The sequence below is a fragment of the Peromyscus maniculatus genome, chromosome 23, assembly GCF_049852395.1.
Source record: "Peromyscus maniculatus bairdii isolate BWxNUB_F1_BW_parent chromosome 23, HU_Pman_BW_mat_3.1, whole genome shotgun sequence".
In the NCBI taxonomy this organism is placed as follows: domain Eukaryota; kingdom Metazoa; phylum Chordata; class Mammalia; order Rodentia; family Cricetidae; genus Peromyscus; species Peromyscus maniculatus.
The window spans coordinates 35,701,249-35,724,023 of record NC_134874.1 but is presented as its reverse complement, the minus strand read 5'-3'; the positions used below and the strand labels follow the sequence as shown (position 1 = coordinate 35,724,023).

Sequence of the window (22,775 nt, the reverse complement as noted above, 5' to 3'; positions counted from 1 at the left end):
AATAGAATCACCATTTAAATGTAAGATAGTCCTCATCTCTCCAGTCTACCCCATAACAAGATACTTTTACAGCCTCAGTTACCATAACTGACAACTGAGGGCACTAAACCCAAACCTGTGCATCTGGAGGGAAGCTTGAAATTCCTCTGTTAAGCAGTCATGATTTTAGTGGGGCTTGCCAGAGGAGAGTCTCATATAACCAGTTTTCCTGCCGTCTTGAATTCTAAGGAAATGATTTCAATTCCTCTGTCTTAGATGAACATCCTTTCAAAGGAAAAAAAAGGGGGGGGAACTAGGCAAAAGCGACAGTTCTTATGTATTAAATATGTAATCTAAAGTCATTTCCACACACCCCAGTCCATCAGGCACACACCTTTCAGCCCAGTACTGTGGAGGCAAAACCTCACCACCAACCCCTCCATCTATCCATCTGCCTGAGTCTATACCATGAGAAAAATCACGTCAGATTCTCAGCTGAAATACATAGGGAAGACCAAAACTGGGGACAATTTAAAACAGCCTTAAAACCTGTAGCTGTAAGTCTAAGCATGATAATTGTACAAACCAAGTATTCCTACATTTGCTTTAGTAAACACTTTTAAAATGTGAAAACCCCAAATTTAAACTTTTCACTTCTTTCTCTTTTTGTAAAATATTGTATTGGAAGCAACTTGGATTTAAATTTTAGACTAAATCAAATTTGCTGAAATACTCTAAAATTAATCTAAACTGAATTTTAGCCACTTTCCATTCTTATAAAGGTTACAGAATTTGATGGGCAAAAGCTTTCTCACTAGCTGTAAAATCAAACTAAAACTCACTTGTTAATGAAACTACAGGACAACCAACAATTGATAAGCTGATGAACATATGTGATTCAGGCCCTATAAACAGCTGGTGGTCAATAAATATTTTACTAAATTAATGTCTGGGGGATTGCTTTCATTGTGCAATCTTGCCACAGGTTAGATAATATGTATTAAAATTAATAGTTTTCATGTGTTTGTAAAGCATCTTTGTAGTTAATGGACCTTATCTATTTTCTTCTAGAGTTGGGGATGGTTCACTCATTTCTTCTCACTGTGTTTGTTCAAGGTCCCTTGGTGTCTAGTGGGCAAGGGCTTCTTCAACCATAAAAATCAATTGTCCTAAAGGTTGTGTTGAGAGTTGGCATCATAACTGGTGTGTGAATTTCCCTAATGAGTCCATCTGTATTCATCAAGGGTTTTGTGTCCCAGAACACATAGACTCAAATTTACCTTTGAATGAAGTCCAAATGAAGATGGGCTTAATCCACTGTCTGTAATCTTAATGGTTAAGAAGTTAGTACATTCTCTGAACAGGGTCAATGTCTGTGCATAGTATTATCAACTGTCTAGTGTAAAGGAAATCATTAAGTACATGACTGAAGTGTGGAGGTTCATCTCTGACACTTGACTCCATCCATTACAGTTGGGCTCTGATTAGAGTAAATGATAGCCTGTAATTTTATTTATGGTTTTAATAACAATGAGAAGAATTATGATTACTCTAGTAGTTAAATTCATGTCAAATGTTCTCCATTCAATATTTTATAATGAACATTATTATGTGGAGAATACAAATATTTCTAACATTTTGTTTTGTTTTTTTTTTTTTGAGACAGGATTTCTCTGTGTACCCATGGCTGTCCTGGAACTCACTCTACAGATCAGGCTGGCCGCAACCTGACAGAGATCTGACTAGCTCTGCCTCTCAAGTGCCGATTTAAGGTATGTGCCACCACCACCTAGCTGAATAAAAGTATTTCTTTTCAAGCCTATTCACCATCTTTATTCAATACCACATATAATTTGAATGTATTACTGAAGAGACTAGGGCACCAGGCTGGTAGCCAACTCTGCCCATTCTCTGAATTTCACAAATAATTCAAAAGAGTTAAGAGCATTGTAGAGTGACATCACTAGAATGCACAGTGAAGAGTGCACAGTGTACATTCAAGTGTCAAAAGAGGAGCAAGTTCACACTAAGGCTAAAGCCCTGATTAAGCTGTGTGTGGTGGAGCACACATTGAATACCATCGCTCAGGAGCCAGAGGCAGGCAGATCTCTGAGAGTCTGAGGCCAGCATGGTCTGCATAGTGAGGTCCAGGCCAGCAAACTGGGACTCTTGTCTCAGAAAATCCCAACCACATGGTTACAATTTCATGAGTTTGTTGAGAATGAACTACCGACCTTTATCACCTTCACATAACCACCTCATCTTATCACATGCCTTCCGATGAGTGTAACAAATGGGTAAGGAATTAATTTCCTGGGTGTTAATCAGACCTGGCATCATCTGTGGCTCTGTGGACCTATGTTTCCAGTAAGACCACCTAGCCCCATATCTACTCCTCTTAGGAGCTTGAACCCCCTAGCAGTTATAAAATTTCCTACTCTCTTCTCTCTCTGGCATCTAGGATCAAAAAAATATCTAAATATTTCCTAAACTTTATGGAATAAAGTTCTATGGGTAGGTTAGTAATGAATGCCTAAAAGGCTCAGGAAGGGATTGGCTTCAAAATGCAGTTAATGAAAGGTTTATGAGCACAGCAAGATCAGACACTTGCTGTTGGCCATCAGGTTTCTGACCCATTCCCTAGTCTCAACTCTTCTCTCAGTCTTACTTCACTCTCCAGTCAAACAGGTCTCCAAACAGAGTCGAACCCTCTCCTTTTTCTGGGTCTTTGCAATGCATATCGGAATGTTCTCCTGGATGGTCATGGGACATATGCCTAATTCTCAATGACTTATTAAAATAGTAACTTCTGTCCTGGCAAGAACGCTCAGTGGGGGAAGGCACTTGGTGAAAGCCTAGGGTTTCCTCAACCTATATCACAAAGCTTTTTGACTTTTCTACCACAAACCTTAACTAAAGGCCTAAAAGACACATGGTCAAAATTTCACAGTAAACACTCTAATTCTTGGCATAGTTTTATGCTAATTTTCCCAGCACTCTGTTAGAGTATGTGATAGAAGCGGCTTAGTGGACGAGAAGTTGGTTGTGACTTACATCTTAAGGGGTATAGTCCATCATACAGATAGTGCTCACGACTTGTGGCATCATCACATGGTACTGACCAGGAAGAAGACACAGAATCAGAAGCAGAGGAAATGTAGGATCTCAAAGCCTGGACCTAGTGACCTTTGTCTATCAGCTTGTCATTTTGTCTCACAGGTTCCACAACCTCCCAAATTAGCTTCATCAGAGAGGAACCATGTGTTCATTCACACAAGCCCCTGGGGGACAGTAAACATTCAAACTGTCACATCCCCATGGTTTGTAGTTGGAATGGGATCTCTATGCAAAAGAGTTTTTGTTGACAATGTTATTTAGGTGCAGGTTGTGAAACACCAATCTGTGTTTCATTTCTGATTGGTCTGGAAAATAAAGAACCAATGTAAGCCACATAAGATCTCCATGTATGTATGATATACTTAGCAGAAGCTCTCAATACCAACATATTTTGCTATCATGAACTATACCTATAAATCTGACTAGTTTATTAACCTAGGAACCTTTTTAGCGATTCATTAAAACTGGGGGTAGTGTAGGAGTCAACTGACAGAAAGTGGGAGAACATTCCAAACCCAGAAAATACCTAATGCAAAACAGCAGAAAGGAATGCAATTAAGATTTAGATAAAGAGCTTTCAAAAGACTCTGTCCAAGGACACACATCCGTGTGGAAGATGGATGACCCAGAAGGTATATCTGCTGAGCCTCACCTAAAGTTTTCCTCTCAAACAGCCAAGAATAATGAACAGGCATCCAGACAGCCAAGCAGACTTGATCTCTTTTCCTTCAGTGTACATGTTACAGGTCTATCCTCAGTGGCTGACAAGAGGAATACATGAAACATGTTCAAATACAATAATCACTTGTAAACTTCATTTAAACTTTTTGTAGGTTGTATAAAACAGTTGCATTCTTTCGTTCAACCTCCATCCATTATACCATTGACATCACAAATTACATCTTTATATATCATATACCAATTATGGTTGACATTTTACCCATTTCCTTTTGTATCTTATGAAATGATGAAGAGGGGAACTACCAACCCAAATTATGGGAATCTGTTTTGAGATTTATTTATATATTTAATTTTACCAAAGAATTTTATGTTTTCTCATAAGTTGATGTTATTCTCTAGTGAAAATGTACACATTGCACTCATTGTAACCCATTAGAATAGAAGCGGAGTGTTAGACGGCCCATTCCCCTTTCCTGGAAAGTATCTCCAATCTTCTGGTGTCACTACAGTCATGTCATCATTAAGACTGACTTTTCTCCCATAACTTAATGGCTAGGAAGACATTTGAATTCAAATGGCTTCTTCTGGCCTTTCCTTTGGCTAGCATAATTTTTGGATATGTTGTTGACCACTTTTCAGAAAAATTAGAGTGGTCACTAAGGAATCCCAATTTTATTTAATGTATCTGCCTAATATTCATTGATTAATATCTGAATTTACTAAGGATTAATTGTTCATTGAGGGATTTTCTTGGTATGATTACACCAGTGAGACACTACTACAGAAAAACATGAGGTATATGTCATTATTAGTGGTTTTCCCACATATGCCCTTTGGGTGTATTTAAGCATACCTTACCTGGGGGAAGCAGTAAAAGACATGACTTCCTGAGGACAGCAGTACAGTTGTTATTAAGTGTGTACACCTGGGCTGAGCCAAGTCCCTTTTGTCAGAGTTCCCAACACAGAGTGAGGACAAACTGAAATTCATGAAGTTTATGTGGTTAATTGAGGTCTCTGTTTAATATTTAACAGGGATTATTCCAGTGTGATAATGCTGCAAGTCAACAGCCAATAACTGTCACCGTCAGTAATTTCACTCAAATTGCAACATACTCTACATGGCAGACAGCTTCAGTCACCTTCCTCCCACTGCTCTCCTTCCTAAAGTCCACATGCTTGCTATTTTTGAACTTAGCTCATAGTATGCTAGAACTTGGGAACTAAGAACAGGTAGTTCCTTGGGCAGGACAGGGGAAGGAGAATAGTAATGTCTTCCCAAGGTGAAGTGAGTGAGTGACAGGTGTGGAGTGCTTCTCAGGTGTCAGAACTCCACTGGTGACTTCCTTTGGACAGTGCGGTTAGGTCACCCTACCTTTTGTCCTTAGTCTGACTTCCTGTCTTAAATCTCTCTTGGTGTTGCTTCTCTCCAAGCCCAGAGTGGTATCTTCACACTGGAGTATGGACACATCCATGATAACACACTTCTGCCCCAATCATTGTGCATGATTATATAAGGCCACCTTTATGCACCTATATATGCGCCTATATAATGTACTTTGATCATAGCCCACATAGTGTGCTACCCTTCCCTTTCCCCTCCATTTTCCCATTTCTACCCTCAGTCCTCCCAGACAGCTTCACTCTGCTTTCATATCATATGTACATAAATACTTTTTTGTGTCCACCAATGCTAGGACCCACAAATAACAGAAATATCCAATATTTGTCTTTCTGAGGATGACTTAATATGCTTAATTTGCTTATTTCTGGTTGTATCCATTTTCTTACAAATAATATAACTTTATTCCCCTTTTTATGACTGAAAAGATTCTATGCTATATTTTCTTTAAAAACTATGTTGGTCTTATAACTTAGCAATCATAAATAGTGAGTACTTCAAGAAACATTGATATGCAGGTGTTGCTGATATTGAGACTTTGGTGTATGAAAAATAATTTTATTTATCCCATTGTTTTAGAAGATATGATTCCAAATAGTTTATCACTGACTATGGGCAGGATCCCTGAATCTGTGAAATCATGGCAGGGTGTGTTGTGGTGGGAGCATCATTAAGAGGTAGAGATCCACAGTTCATTGGCTTCCACTAGTTTGGCCGGTCATCTCTGCATGTCCTCCCATCATGATCTCTACGTCCCTTGCCTATAGAATTCCTCCTTTCTCTCATCAATTGGATTCCTGGAGCTCAGCCTGGTGCCTTGCCATGGATCTCTGCATCTGCCTCCATCAGTCACTGGACAAAGGCTCTAGGATGACAGATAGGTTATTCCCTAGACCAGTCACCAGAGTAGAGCAGTCCAGGTACCCTCTGGACCACTGCCAGCAGACCAAGGTGGGGTCATCCTTGTGGATTCCTGAGAGCCTCCCCAGCACCCTGCCTCTTCCTATTCCCATGATGTCCTCATCTATCATGGTATCTTCCTCCCTGCCCTCCCACTCTGTTCCTGTTCCAGCCTGACCCTCTCATTTCCCTGTTCTCTTCCCCCACTCCTCACCCTCTGCCACACTCCCACACCCAGTCCACTCACCCATGGGACTGGACTAGGCCCTCTGGATAGGATATGGAAGATGGTTGTTTGGCTCAAACTGTTTTGGGTGCACCCAGGCAGGGGCATCAGGATCCATCCCTGGTACATGGGCAGGCTTCTGGGAATCCATTGCCTGTGGTGTGATGCCTTGCACAGCCTTGGTGCAGTGGGAAGGGGCTTGGACCTGCCTAGGCTCACTGTATATGCTGTGGGAGCCCGTTCTTGGGTTCTCTGTGGCTTTACCCACCAGGTCCGCATAGAGGATGATTAGGACCATGGGCCTGAGGATGATTAGGACCATGGGCCTGAGTGCAGGTGTCTGAGATGATCGGCACTTGGCTGTGCTGGGGGATGGTCTGTATGTCAAATTGCTCTGATTGGTCAATAAATAAAACCTGATTGGCCAGTGGCTAGGCAGGAAGTATAGGCGGGACTAACAGAGAGGAGAAATAAAAGAACAGGAAGGCAGTAGACACGGCCTGGAGCCGCCACCAGGACAAGGAAGATGTAAAGTACCGGTAAGCCACAAGCCACGTGGCAAGGTATAGATTTATAGAAATGGATTAATTTAAGATATAAGAACAGTTAGCAAGAAGCCTGCCACGGCCATACAGTTTGTAAGCAATATAAGTCTCTGTGTTTACTTGGTTGGGTCTGAGCGTCTGTGGGACTAGCGGGTGAGAGAGATTTGTCCTGACTGTGGGCAAGGCAGGAAAACTCTAGCTACATACCAGGCTCTGCTGACTCCCCATGGGAGACCTTGAATTGGGAGATGTGGGGGTGCGGGGTGGCTTGGAAGAGAGGGCTGGGGGGGTGGAGGAGGGAGGAGGTGGGATCTGTGGGTGGTATGTAGTGTGAGTAGATAATTTCTTGATAAAGAAAAATGAAAAAAAAGAGGTATAGGTCATATGGCAGGGCAGGAATCTAGAGCACCGGATGGGAGCCAATATCTACTTCCCATTATGCTTCTTCCCTGAAGTTTCTACCACCTCTGAACACCACCATACTGGAGTTCAGTTCTGACTCATGAACTGGAGTTCAAACTATATCCAAACTGTAGTACTGTGATTTTTAGTTAGGAGTGATGGTAAATGTGTTAATGAAATGTGTTGTTTTCTGTTTTGATACAGGTTCTTCCAAAGCTAGCAATTTCTATTGATGTCACATCAAATGTCAATCATGAGTGACCACATCTCACACTCTCAGAATCCAGTGGCTTCTGTGTAAGATGGTGCAGGAGGAGATTTGCCTGGAGGAGGAAAGAATCTCGGGGTGATCAAGACTAGATCAGATGCAGGACAGGAGAAGGTCGGCAGGTCAAAAGACAATCTCCTTTATCGTAAGAGATGGCTTGGTTGCAGTTGAAATGGATGGAGGTAAGAGACAAGAACACAGATCTTGGCTGCTGGAGGCACTGCCACGCAGGGCATCTATGCAGATGGCCATGGAGACAGAGTGCATGCTGTGGCATCTGATGGCCAGTGTTTGTGTCGTTCTCCAGCATGGACCAGCAGTGTGACACAGTGGTGGAGGGACAGTTCCTTCAGTCTTCCCGGTCTCAGTTTTCCTCTCTAGAAAGTGAGGTTGCTGACCAACCACACCTACCTCGTAGTGCATGTGGAAGGGTCAGCGGGTTAAGCACATTGCCATTTAAATTGGCCTTCTGCAGTGATGGCAGGCCGGGGAACGTTTTCCTCTGCTGACTTACTCCCTGGTATGAATTAGGGGGAAGGGGTACCACAAGCGACAGCAGGATCAACTGTGGACCCCATGTTTCTAGTATGCATGCTCAAAAAAAAAAAGCTAGCTTACTTCAGGCCATAAAAGCAAACTCTGCCCTCAACAAACTCTCATCTTTTAATCCATGCAAACTTGAACTCTTATCTCTTGCAGACACAGTAAATACATCATGCAAGGTAATGTTACTGTAAAACTTTTGCCCTCTGATACCCTACTTGTATTCTTCATCTGCAGTGAAAATTTGTGGGGAGAATGGCAAGTCTTGGGACTGGACTAGTGTCCCATTCTCACTAGATAAAGGCAGCCATGAACCCAGTTTGCCGTTTTAGGTCCTAAGTCCAATCTAGGTCCAGTATTGATTTGGTCTGTTGTGAGGTCATTGTGGAGGGAAAGATGCTGTCATCAGCATCTGTTTTGGAGATTAGATTTTTGAGGGTAAAGTTCAAATCTGTATAGATTCTATGCTATAGAAGTACCTGACAAACACCATGCTAGGTGAAACATGCCAGGTGTAAAAATCACATGTAGTCTATGATCTTCATGATTTGAAGGACCCAGAGTGAGTCATCCAACAATGACAGACACACAATGGGGAGTCAGTAATGGGATAGAGAACAGGAAGGAATCCACACAGTTTCAGATTAGCAGGAGTGTGTGCATAAAAGTGAGTGTACTGAATAAATTGCACACTTAAAACTAGTTATTTTCTGCCAGACCTGGTGGCACACACCTACCCTAGCACTCAGGAGGTAGAGGCAGATGGATCTCTGTGAATTCAAGGACAGCCTAGTCATACATAATGAGTTCTAGGACAGCCAGAGTTATATAGGGAGACCCTGTCTCAAAAAACTAAAAGTTACCTTTCTGTTGCACTAATTTCATCATAATACTTTACATTTTGGGTAATAATAGCATGTTACTCATAACAGAAGCTCATACCACATGTACTGCAGTTTGGTCACACTCACCAATCATGAACCTCTCTTCTCTGTTCCACTCCACACAGCAGCTTCCCAGACACACATTTCTATGTCTGTCTTTTCTGACCCACTGAGATTCATTCAGCTTCCTTACAGGAAATTGGATGAGGGCTCGTGAAATACCTGCTGAGGACCAGGAGACATATATATCATCACTCTGGTGCCTACAATAGACAGAGATGCTTCCAGGGGCCATGCCAATCTGATGCCTCTTGCCAGCTGGTCCAGGATTAAGTCTTAATGCCAGAAGCATGTAATCCATATCCTGTTATATATTCTATTATCTTTCTTATATGCGGAAATTTTAAAAACCACACACCACTATTGTAATTTGGTAAGTGCAATTTCTCTGATTTAAATGCATACCCTCAAGTTTATGTATTAGAAACTTAGTCTAAATGTAACCCAACAAAGAGACTGAACTCTCAGGATGGATAAGGCTGTGGAGGGTATGTTTTCATGAGTAGATTAAGGCTGTTTTTACAGACATGAGCCAGTTGCTACAGGGTTGGGGTCTTGAGGAAATGATGGATTTCACCTCTTCCTTCTCTTTCATGCTCCATTGTCCTCCACACCTTTGTTATTTGGGGTTTCCTGCACATTTTTCTATCAGTCTGTGAGATAGTCAAGGAATTATTTAGGTATTATTCACTGCTATATCTGTAGGCCCTTGCTGAATATTTTGTATCTGGTAGACATCCTGACAGGTTATTTGAATGGGACCTATGGACTTAGTCTGACCATGTTAAACTTCCTAACTTGCTAATGCAAGACGAATTGCCTCTGTCAAAGCCACTCTCACTAGAAGCTCAGGATGATCAACCAGGATTCTGTTGACATTTGGTCCTTACAGGAAAGACCACAAATGGATGGATGGCGTGGAAGCTGAGGGATCACTAGGCAGTATTTAGCAGCCTTTCAAATGACCCTGTTGTAGACTGCAAACTAGACAGATCATTGGCCAAGACATATACCCATCCATCCGAAAAACTATCTATCTAAGGCCAATGGGTACAAAAGAATCAAGCAACAGCATTCATGTCCAGATGGAGGCCAAGCACATCAGCCACCAATGGTAAGGCAGTTGTCACTAAAGACAGATGCACAGCACCCCAGAATAGTAGTAAAATTTAGAGAGGAAATTGATCCATTTTGTACAGAGGAAAAAAGTAATCCATAGTAGGGTGTCCTAGTCAGGGTTACTATTGCTGAGATGAAACTCCATGACCAAAGCAACTTGGAAAGGAAAGGGTTTATTCAGCTTGCACTTCCATACCACTGTTCATCATCAAAGGAAGTCAGAACAGGAACTCAAACAGGACAGGAACCTGGAAGCAGGAGCTAATGCAGAAGCTGTGGAGGGATACCACTTACTGGCTTGTTCCCCATGGCTTGCTCAGCCTGCTTTCTTATAGAAACCAGGACCATGTGACCAGGGGTGGTCCTATCCACAATGGGCTGGACCCTCCTCCATCAAGCACTAATTAAGAAAATGACTAATAAGCTTGCTTGCAGCATGGTTTTTTTTTTTTTTTTTTGGTTTTTCGAGACAGGGTTTCTCTGTGTAGCTTTGCGCCTTTCCTGGAGCTCACTTGGTAGCCCAGGCTGGCCTCGAACTCACAGAGATCCACCTGGCTCTGCCTCCCGAGTGCTGGGATTAAAGGCATGCGCCACCAACGCCCGGCCAGCATGGTTTTATGGAGGCATTTTCTCAATTGAGGCTCCATCCTCTACATTGATTCTAGCTTATGTCAAGTCAACATAAATAACTAGGCAGCACACAGGGTGATTCTCCTTGTTGGGTGTGATTGGTGAGAAATGACTCCACCAGGTTCATATTTTTTTTCTGAGCTGTGTTTTGATGGATAATTTCAAGTCCTAATGGATATAGAGGAACCTTACAGGAAATGGAATTGGGGGCTATGCAAATGACTCTGAAAAGTTGCTGTGAAAGGGACCCAAGTTAAAGTTTCTAGTACCCATGTATTATTCACTGGGCTGCTGGCAAATGTCTATAACGGCAGAAAGGGAGGACGTATGTGGTAGAAAAGGTGGTCCTCAGGGCCTTGCTTCCCAGGCAGTCTAGCTGAAATGGCAAGCTCTAGGTTCAGTAATAGATCCTGTCTTGAAAAATAAGGTGGAAAGTGACAGAGGATGACACCCATTGTACACACACACACACACACACACACACACACACACACGAAAAGGAAGCCTTGCACTGGTGAAGATCAGTAGGTACAGTTTCTCTGTATGTTTTCAACGTGTTTTGGAATGAGAACATGCATGAAAGAGACCTGCAAATTAGAAGAAATTTAGTGCCAATGGATTTAATTGAGTTTCTGGAAGAACAAATATTTACCTAGAATATGTATTCAAAGGAGGTCAGAGTAGGATTGTGCATGAACTTTTGAACTTTGAAAAGGCCATCTCAGTTCTCCGAGTTCAGGCAGTGCAAGGGAGGACTTTCTACTGGCTGAATCCCTGACACCACCTCCTTTCTCAGCACATAAACACTGCAGACTGGTCTCATTGGATCTCAGCTGGGCACAGCAGGGGAGCCCTGCAAGACTCTCAGCTGGGAGGGAAACTTGGAGCCAGAACTCCTGAAGAAAGCTGAGATGGAGCTGATCCCCAGCCTTTCCATGGAAACCTGGGTGCTGCTGGCTACCAGCCTGGTGCTCATCTACATGTGAGTAGCTGTCCAAGCTTCTCCCTATCTGTAACTGGAGTTGGAGTGATACACAGGCCCCCTTCCCTTTCCTGTTAGAACATCCGAAGAGAAGATGGAGGAGAAGTTGAAATCGAGGCTTTGGTAGTGCAGTTCCTACTGACATTATTGCCAATGACATTATACACTTCTGACTCCCTCCAGCTCTTACCTTATGGCTCAGAGGGTTTTGACAAGACTTGCTCCTGGGAAGATGGAGTTGGCTCTCAGTCTGTACTCAGACTAACCAACATCAATCCAGAGAATTTATAAACAATTCACCACTACAGCCCTTCTGAGTTTGGGGAGTCCCAAGATCATGGAGGTGCTTAAACTTCTCACTGTCCTTGCCTCCTTGCTTTCCTTAGCATGCACTAATGACGTGTATAAGGCTTCTCCCCTGGGCATACACATGTCTATTGCTCTCTCTCTCATCCCCTAACATGCTTTCTACAAATTCCCATCATGCATCCTAGACATTGTAGGAGGGTCGGCATCTACTCTTCCCTCTTTTCTGTAACCCTCACCTGACACACCCTTCCTGTGGATAACTCAAGCTGTTTTATGTCTTTCGGTATCCAGAACCCAGAACCATTTCCTATTCAGTGCTGTGTTTTTAGAGCAGACGACAGCTAGCACTGATCCTGAGGGAGGGTCTCCATTGCTGGTTGGATCATGATAAAATGTTCTTGGCTTTTTCTTTTAATTTATAGATATGGGACCTATTCTAATGGGATTTTTAAGAAGCTCGGCATTCCTGGACCCAAACCTCTGCCTTTTTTGGGAACCATTTTGGGCTACGGAAATGTGAGTACTGTTTGAGCTTTCTTTTCTTCTTATGGATGTGACTTCTTGTGTATCTGTTTATGGATCAGTTCCATAGATGCAAACGCCAGTCCTAGGGAGAAAGTTCTGGGGTGTCAGACCACTGGAAACTGTGTGTGTCCATCCAGGAGAGTGCTCGGGCTTCCCTTTAGGATTTGCTGACATATTTGCAGCTGTGGTTAGAAAGCTGTGACCGCAGACATATCAGAGCCTGGTGTTCAGCACTTCATGCTCAGACTGTGAACAGGAGCGGGAGATGTCTGGGGTTTCCCTAAGTGGAGCCTCCAGGAAGGCACAGGTGTCCTTAACTCACAGAAAAGCATGCCTGGTCACAGTAGCACCACAGCAGCCTGTATGCACTAGACCAGACTTCACACTGGGCTCAGGAGCAGCACTTTTTCTCTTCCTGCTGGCCAGCTCTGCAGCATCCCTGCATCAGGACGCCTGTGTGTTGACTACAGGGAATTCCCCTTTACCAGAAACCTCTCAGGGACTCCTGTGTCCCCTGCAGCTACTTCAATGACTCCATACTGTCTTAATACCCAGGGCATCTTTGAGGGTTTGAGAAAGTAATGGTGTTCTGCATTGGTTCTTTTCTCCAAGACAGCACCCTCAGGGCCAGTCTGAGTAGGATGTGGCTGCAAATGAAACAAGTTAGTGCTTGTCTCTCACCCTCAGATACCATAGGACAAAAGAATTTTTGCTTTTCTAAGTGAAGGCAGATTCCTTTATAGAATCATCCCAGGAAGGATGATTTTATCAAATCTCTAGAGACACTGAAAGTGCACCATAAATGCAACAAGGACCATGAATGTTGGCTGATTCTTTATGGCTTTGGTTGATCGGCCAAGGCTGGCATCTGGCTAGATTATAATGAGCTCAGATGCTGCAGGCCATCAGCAGAGCCTGCGAGCCGGCTGCTCTCTGCTAGGATTTCCTTCCCCACATACTCCAGTTGCCTGTCAGAGTCCAAGTTTTACAGTTAGAAGTTTATTGCAGGCCTGAGATCTAAACGAGACCTCTCTTGCCCCACAACTGCCTGAGAAAGCCTTAAGGCCATCCCCCTTGAAAGGGGAACACTTTTCATATTCACCCCAGCACATTTCCCTTCCTGAATCTTCTTTTGCATTAAGTCACAGATATGATGTCATGACAGAACATTTCCTCTTTTCAACTTTGGCATTGGAAACTCAGAGCTAGTGTTTCCTTCGCTCTGTCCTGCTGTAGAAAGGGGCCTCTCACTGATTCCTGGATCCCATCATGATTTCCCCATTACCTCCACTCACCCTCAATCTTCTCTCGTTTTTCTTTTTATTGCTTCTTAATTTTTTGATGATCCTTTTTATGTTTTCTCAATTTGCATTAGTTCTCTGAGAATTTCAGGCAATGCGTTTTGATTGTATTCACTGCCCACCCCAAGCTCCCCCCACATCCCCAGTCCTTCCCTACCTACCCACTTTGTGTATTTTTCTGTAACCCATGGAGTCTGATTGGTGCTGTCTGCACACTCTCAGTTGTGTATATAACCACACACTGGATTGTGGTTGATCTGTCTTGAGCCACACCCTTAAGGAAAACCAACTCTTCCTCTCCCAGCCCTGGCCAATTGCCAAAAGCTGCTCAGATTGGGGGGGCGGGGCACTTCATGTCCTCCTCTCCTCTCCTCTCCGTGCTAGGGTTTGTCTGGTTTGTTCTTGCTCAGGTCCTGTGTACACTTTCACAGTCACTGTGAGTTCATATGTGCAAATGCCCTGTTGTGTCCTTGAAAACAGTTTTTGTTGTAGTGTTTTCTGTCTCTGGCTCATGCAATCTTTCTACCCCTGTGCCAAGGGAAGGAGATCATTATACAGAGGCGATGTCCCATTTAGTGCAGTTTCTGAAGCGTCCTATTCTCTGCACCTTGGCCAGTTATCGCTCTTTTGTTTCCCCTCGTTTAGATGTTGAGATGACATCCACCCTGGCCTCAACTTTTCCATCTTCTTGCTTCTTCCTGAGTGCTAGGATTATAGTTGTGTGCCACCAAGTCTGGCTTTACTCTGTCACTTTTGTACTAATAAAACAACGGGATAATACTGAACCAGGATATAGAAGGTTTGTGCATATTCCCCTAGTTTGGATTCTTGAGGAACATTTCAGAGTGTTCTAGGATTTCAAAGACAACACACACACACACACACACACACACACACACACACACACACACACCTCAGACAAGAAACTGCTTGGTATTCATAAGTAAGGACAGTTCTTTCAATGGATACAACACTGAGAAAATTCAAGACCAGCCTTAAACTCTCCATTCCAGACAATTCTTCTAGTCTCCCCTGCCCCTTCAGGTGTCTCTAATAAGAACTTGCCTCTAATCCCTGGTGAGGGATAGGAAGCCTGATTTCACAGAATTTGAGTCATTTGCACCCCAGTTAGAGAAGGGATCCACTGTATGCAGGCCAATAATGGATTGGACTTTGTTTCTTTTTCCAGGGTTTGTGGAAATTTGATATAGACTGCTATAAAAAGTATGGGAAAATATGGGGGTGAGTATTCTGGAAACTTCTACTGGGTAGACTTGTTGAATGAAGCACTCCACTGCATGAGGACAAGGCCTTTGGAGGTTGTCCTGCCAGGGTCTAATACATGACAGTTGTGAATTTGAACAGCAAGAATTCCATGGGGGTATTCCCTACTGGGACATCTTCTGGACTGATTAATCAAGGGCTCCAAGACTCAATGTCTTTGCACCTAATGCTCAGAACCTTCTAATATGTGCTCAGAAATGCATGATCATCTCAACGCCAATTCAGTTTTAGTCAAACCCAGAACTCCTTTATATCAACTTAAAAGTAATGTTCACTTTTGAAAGATACACTGGGAGATGTACGAAAATAGACTGGGAACTCATCTATATCCTAAAAACATGTGTAGCAATTAAAATATTAAATTTACTAGAAAAACATGGGTATTCCCCGTATATCTAATTCTGATGACTTTGAAGAAGAGATGTGAGGTATTTGTAAAGCACTGTGTTCTCCTTTGAGCCTATGTCTTCAATGGTGCCACAGAGTAGCTGACGGTTTGGAGAGAGGTTGGAGGAGGTGTCACTGTTGTGCTGTGAGACACAAGCAAGTGGAGGAGCCTCTGTCTCTGCATCTCCTCTCATTCATCCTCAGAAACCACAGGCCTGGTCACAGGGTCTGCAGAGGTCACATAGAGACCATGTGAACCAATGCCAAGCATGGGTTATGCTGCCCTCTGGTGGTCCCAAAGCAACCGCTACTGCAACAGTATTAGGAACACTGAGTTCTTTGTCTCTAAGTTTTGAGTTCGGAATCATTGACCATTTTTTCTGGATTTTTTATATCTCTGGAGGTCAAACCCAGTGCCACACACTTGATAGACGAGGGCTCTACCACTGAGCCACACCTCCAACCCAGGTACTGAACTATTTACACAAAAGAATAGTATTGGCAATAACCATGTGAGTTTGCCTCGCCTTAGCCAATGTTTCAGTGTTCATTCTTACTAGAGACGTCTTTGAAGAGCTGTTTTGTCCTAAGTGTCTCTTCCCTGCTTCAGCCATACTATCCTTCATTCAATTCCAGTGTCTTCTATGGTCAGAACTTGAAGTAGGGGTTCATGTTGCTGTGCTATAGAGCTGGCAGTGTGGCCTGTACAGCCTCAGGGGTAGAGTCTGGAGTCCTGGGTGTAACTCCAACTGTAGAATCCATTTTCTGAGGTTCAGTCCACCCTGTGTTCCCACCTCAGGTTTTATGACGGTTGACAGCCTGTGCTGGCTATCACAGATCCAGAGATCATCAAAACTGTGCTGGTGAAAGAATGCTACTCAGTATTCACAAACCGTCGGGTAGGTGTCCTTTTTAGGAAATATAATGATTTATTTTCATTAAAATTTAATTTAAAAAGAATTATATGATCACAATAAAGAGCCACCACCATGCTCAGAATATTTCTTGATTTTTATAAATGGTAATGTCTTGCATGAGTATAAATATATTCTGGCCAGTATACTAAGATGAAATTAGCTTTGATGTCATTGGGAGTTTATTTACATTTCCTCTGAGTGGCATTCCCTGATATCTATCTCTCTCTCTCTCTCTCTCTCTCTCTCTCTCTCTCTCTCTCTCTCTCTCTCTCTCTCTCTCTCTCTCTCCTGTGTGTGTGTGTGTGTGTTGTGTTTTGGACATTGTTACAATCCTGTTTATTGTTGAAGCTACACAGTGAAGACACAGGACTGTCCCTTCACCATGGGACTTCCTTCTAAACATGTGGTGTGATCATGAGAAGCCTGTCTTTTCTTCTTGGCAGTGTCTGATGCATTTTATGGATGTTTTCAGGGTCAAATTTGATAACATTTTGCTTAACTTTCTTATTTTTTAATGATAATATGTAGTTTTATATTTTAGATTTATGTCTATAATCTATCTGTAATTTTTTTTGGTATGAGAAACAAAGGTCAGCTCAAGATTTCTGTTGTACCATGCATTTTCAATTGTTCCGATGCCATTTGGGAGAAGTTTTTCCCTCCAAAAATTACCAGTCCTGTTACATGTGTGGGACACTTTCTCATCTTTCTCTTCAATCAATCGATCACAGTGTTTTCCCTCTATGGGGACCATTTCTTCTTGATGAGTGACTTCATGTGGATTAATTACTCCTTCATTTTTTTTTAAAAAAATTGTTTGGTTGGTTCTTGGACCTTTGCTTTTCTATCCAAATTATGAATGGTCTTGTCTGAATTTAAAAGCTCAGTGTGATTTTGATAAAAATTGAAACAAATATAGGGGAAATATTGTTACTGTGTTGTGTCTTCTAATTCATGGCTAGCATGTACCTCTCTGATTTTTAGTTTGCCTTTGCTTGCCAAATAGACAATTTCAGGTGAAAGACCCAACATGTATTTTGTTATATCAGTGCTTTAAGTATTTAATTTCTAGTTATTGCTATGACACAATTTTCTCAATATTTCTCCACTTATCATTGCAATTATGTACAAATTCAAATGAATTATGTGATGTCATTGTGTCCTATGACTTTTCAAACTCACTTCTTTATTCCCTGTATTCTGTATGCTGTTTGGTATGCTCTACATGGACAATGGAGGTGCCTGAAAATCAGAACACTTATACTCATTGCTTTGCAATCTGTATGTTTCAATTGAATTTTCTTACCTTATTGTTCTAGCCGGCATTTCTAGGATAGTACTGAATAACAGTGGTGAGGGGAACCTTCAGAACTGCTCCTGTTTGGAGGGTCAAACATTCAGGCTCTCACTATCAAGTGTGAAGTTGGCTAAGGCTTTTGTATAAATTTTCTCTCCATCATCAATTCTGTTTTGCTTATTTGTTTGTTTACTTGTTTTGAGACAGGGTCTTTCTCCATAGACCTGGTTGGCTCAGAAATCACTACGTAGGCCAGGCTGTCCTTGAACTCACAACAAGCCATTAGCCTCTGCCTCCCCAGCACTGGGACTAAAGATGTGTGCTACCATGCTTGACATCATTCCCAATTCTTAATCTTTTCTACTTGCCATAATTTAAAAAACAACAGCTCTCCAATTGATTATGCTGTTGGTAAACATATTGCAGAACTACCCTAAGATAACAGTAACCCAAGACTATGTAATTTTTAAAAAATTTTATGTGTATGGATGTTTTGTCTGTTTATACATATGTACACCACATGCATGTGTGAAGGTCCGAAGTGGGTGTCAGATATCATGGAATTACAGATGGCTGTGAACTGCCATGAAGGTACTGGGACCCAGACATGGGTCCTCTGCAAGAGCAACACGTGCTCTTAGCCTCTGAGCCATCTCTCTATCTCTCTATCTCTATCTAAGGCCAGTTGAGTCCATTTCTACTATAAAAAGCTGTAGGGCTTTTCTTTTCTGCTCCTTTGGAAGAACTGTTAAGTCCAGCTTCAGTGGGGTTCAGGTCCCAAAGAGGAAGGGGACTGAATGCACATCTGACTGTTCAGCAGCTCTCTCTCTCTCTCTCTCTCTCTCTCTCTCTCTCTCTCTCTCTCTCTCTCTCTCTCTCTCTCTCTCTCTCTCTCTCCCAACCAGAGACATTCTTTATTTACATAGCATATTGTCTACATTAGGCATTTGACTAGCATCAGAGCCCTGGATTTTTTTTTCATCTCCTCATTAAATGTCCAACATGAAAAAGCAAAATATAAAACAGACAGTCTTACCTGAAACATCTTTGGACAGCATCTGTCAAAACAGGAAGTTACAAATTCAGAGTCTGCAAAACATAGGACCTTTTATTTTCACAGTCTGTGTCTAGGTTGGCTATTCACAGTAGCAATATGTTAGACAGTCTGAAATTATTTTTACCTTAACCAAGTTATGTATAGAAGTATAAGATGTTTTCTAAAATACAAACTTTAGAAAACATCCCATAATAATCATTTAACTGTCTGAATTACAACATTTTTTGTTGTCTTCAGTTTTATAGTAGGGGCCTGTTGCTTTCATATGTTCCCAGAAAGGAAGATTCTGGTATCTCAGTTTTTTTCCATCAACCCACACTATTCCTGTTCCTTCTGTGTAAGCTCTAGTGTAGGGCAATGGATATACTTGTGACATCTTGTATTCAGATCTGAACAAGAAATTTCACAGAATCTGTCCTATTGGTACCATGGTCCTTCGGCCACAAAGAAGACTCTTTCTTCTGTGACTCTCAGGGCAAGACCGCTGCCTTCAAAGTTTTCTGCCCGGAACATGCATATATTTCCCTAGGGGCTGCATAAGTAGAAAACTCCCCACTATGTAGACAACTGCTTCTAAAAGCTACCACAGCACCCTCTGCCTGAGGACTTGAGCCACCCCTTGTGCTACAGCCTGCTCCAAACAACACTTTTTCCCTTACAAGAGGGGTTTCCATTTAAGAAGAGATTTTGAAAGAAAGATTTGAAGCCATGCTCTGATGATAGGTGACACTCATGATTATATAGGCTGTGAAGTAATTTCAATGAATCATAAGTGGGCGTGCCACTTAGGATCAGTAACTATCTGTTAAATGAATGATGTTTGTTTGATATATTTTCTGTAGCTGTGGACATATACATAACTTCTGCAAGATAAATTGGCTTTCAATTTGAACTCTAGGCTTTTGGTCCAGCGGGACTTATAAAAAAGTCCATCAACTTATCTGAGGATGAAGAATGGAAGAGACTTCGAACACTGCTGTCTCCAACTTTCACCAATGGAAAACTCAAGGAGGTGATGAGGGAGAGGGCATTTACTTATGGAATGAATCTGGGGACAGGTAGAAAACAAGTCCACGTTCCCTTTCCAAGGGTTGGTCCTCTGAGTTACAATTCCTATAAAATGACCTTCTGTCTTCATGCGCAGAGGACTCTTTTTAAAATCTACTGTAACATCCCACTCATTGCTTCATGACTGGGGATGATTTGTCTTTCTGGGACCTGAGTTTCCTCATTTAGCTACAGATGTTGTGCTTTGTGCTTAGATGTTCCCCATCATTGGGCAGTATGGAGATACATTGGTGAAAAACTTGAGACGAGAAGAAGAAAGAGGGAAGCCTGTCACCATAAAAGAGTAAGTGGTGGTGCAGTTGATGGGACTGTAAATACCTTAGTGTCCCTTCAACTCTAGGAAAGGGGCATCTGCAAACCAACACCAGGTAAAGGCCCCATGTGTGATTGTGATAGGAGCCTAGCCCCCACTGATGATCCAGCATGTGATTCTGTGTGGCTTCCTGCCTGGGTAGCTTGGAACTATGAGCTGCCTCAGATGCAGACACTGATTCCCATGTCTCTCTCCTCAGTATCCTTGGAGCTTATAGCATGGATGTGATCACTGGCACATCATTTGGAGTGAATATTGATCCCCTCAACAACCCAGAGGATCCCTTTGTGCAGAAAGTCAAGAAGATATTAACAAGTGTGAATTTTCTTGACCCATTTCTTCTCTCTGTATGTATCTACTTCCTCTCTTTTTTCTTACTCTCTCACATGCTACAATCAAAATAATATCATTCATCATTACTGAAATACAATTCATATATAAAAACAATGTGCCTGCTTACAATGTGTAATTCAGGTTTTGCTCATACAAGGTAATGTATATCCATCACCATTGTCAAGCCAGGGAACATTTTATCCAAGAAAACCTGTACCATTTCTTTCTCATCTTCCATTCCTCCTTGTCATAAGAAACATCAGTTCACTGTTCTGTAGATCTGCCTCTTCCCACATTTGCCATTAAAATACAGCATAAAAATGTCATAGAATACATACAATTTAGTGACTCTTTCAGTTAACACAATATATTCAACAGAAACATTTGTTACCACACCCATGTTCTGTAGATAAATCAAATTTGATGCCATCTGATGGTCTTTCAAATTGTTTTCAGATTCGGGATGCTGCCAATAAGCTGTCATGGACATTGACACCTGAGATTATGATTGAACACTTGTTTTCATGTTTTCTGGGTAGGCACTTGGGGGGATTAGTAAATTACATAGGACTTCTGTGTTTGACTTACTGAGCAAGTGAGTTTTTTCTTTGATAGAGGCAGCATTTTGTTTTCTGTTTAGGAATTCATGAGGACTGCCATTCAAAACTTGGGGTTGTTTTTATTTCATGATGTTCATCCCAGATGCCCTAGTGGACACTCAATAGTATAGCACCATGAGTGTTGGGTTGTGTTTCTTCCAGGTTGTAATTATACTCCCCCACTTGGAAGACATTATTGTCTTTCTTAGATAAACATCTGTTCAATCGTTGCTCCTATATAGCTGAATTGTTTATGTGATTGCCATTGAGTTATAAGATTGGCATGTGTATCATGAATAACAGTCACTTTCCAGACATATAATTGGCATATTTTCTCTACTTTGAGATGTCGTTTAATGTTTTTGATGGGATCTTTTGAAGTACACATTTTTAAAATTGTATGATGTACAATTTTATAATGTGCTATGTTTTAATCTCTAAGTCAAATGGTCAGAGTTGAGGTTATGAACATTTAACCTCCCTCCAGTTTCATCTTAATTGGGCAGTACATTCCTTAAACATTTTTTTTTGATACAGGGTCATGCAGCCCTGTGTGGAGGCCCACAAATGTTTCCTAGTGAGATCTGAGCTTGCTTTATCCAGTAGGACTGCATTAGAGGATTGTTTTACTATACATATGGTTACTAGGTGATTGGAAGGGTCGACAGTTGGTGAGCTAGGGGAAGATCTTTGCTCCACCCCTTGGCATTCCTATAATTCCTCTTTAGAAGAGACAGAAGAGGCCAGTTGATAAAGTTCAAGGCTATTCTTTGTTTCTATCTGTTTCTCTCCCCTCTATCCTTCTATCTAAATATTTCTCACTTCACCTTCCTCAAAAGCACCCTGGAGGAAACATGTGGGAGATGGTCTCCCTCAGATGGTGCATGGAAAAGGGACCAGGGACTTGATGAAAGGAAGGGAGAGGATCCTGCAGGAAGTTTGGGCATGTCCAGTTATGTTGAAAAATTAAGGTGGGGGTATTCTATTTTCAGGAGTGAAAGTAAGGTGGCTAAAAGAAATGCCAAAGTGAGGCTGCAGTGAGTATCTCTCTATATCTAGGTTTCTTTTTTTCTCTCTCTCTTAATTTCTATCTAAAAAATTAAGGAAAAATGTAAAGTAGAATGTAGGAATACAGTGTAGAAAAATTAGGGAAAACTGGGCAGCAGTGGTACACACCTTTAATCACAGCACCTTGGAAGGCAGAGCCAGGTGGATCTCTGTGAGTTCGAGGCCAGCCTGGTCTACAGAGCAAGATTCAGGACAGACACCAAAACTCCACAGACAAACCCTGTTTCAAAAAACAAACTTAGGACAAGAAGGAAAAAAATATAAGGTAGACTGTAGTAATGTACTGTAAGAAAAACCTTAGGATAAAATAAGCACAAGACAGAGGAACTATGTCCTTGATTTTTCCAACTGGGACTATGAATGCAAACTCCTGGGAGGAATCAGAGTTATAAAAAAATAGGATGAGAAAAATGGACAGAAAAAGATTCCTGTGGATGCTTTTGATCTGTATGTAGCTTAAATCTGAGTCCTGAGTGTCAGAGCAATGAATGTTCCCTGAGACAGATGTGGATGAAGTAAAACTCAACTCTGCTCACAGTGTTACTGCATGAAAAAATCAAACTATCAGAATTAGTTTCCT

The 22,775-nt window shown here is 41.9% G+C and overlaps 1 protein-coding gene and 1 long non-coding RNA gene across 2 annotated transcripts in view; both read left to right on the top strand.

Moving 5' to 3' along the window:
* Positions 1 to 22,775, top strand: part of LOC121826239 (uncharacterized) — a 188,488-nt gene that overhangs the window by 120,493 nt on the left and 45,220 nt on the right. The gene's annotated exons all lie outside the window — the stretch shown is intronic.
* The window catches only part of LOC121826416 (cytochrome P450 3A25-like), a 79,950-nt gene that overhangs the window by 44,273 nt on the left and 12,902 nt on the right, over positions 1 to 22,775 (top strand). Inside the window, 9 exon segments of the mRNA XM_076561119.1 lie at positions 1,642 to 1,751; positions 7,456 to 9,379; positions 11,552 to 11,737; positions 12,469 to 12,562; positions 15,062 to 15,114; positions 16,343 to 16,442; positions 19,713 to 19,826; positions 20,077 to 20,165; positions 20,395 to 20,546. Coding sequence (XP_076417234.1) covers positions 11,667 to 11,737; positions 12,469 to 12,562; positions 15,062 to 15,114; positions 16,343 to 16,442; positions 19,713 to 19,826; positions 20,077 to 20,165; positions 20,395 to 20,546 — 673 coding nt within the window. The 5' untranslated portion in view covers positions 1,642 to 1,751; positions 7,456 to 9,379; positions 11,552 to 11,666.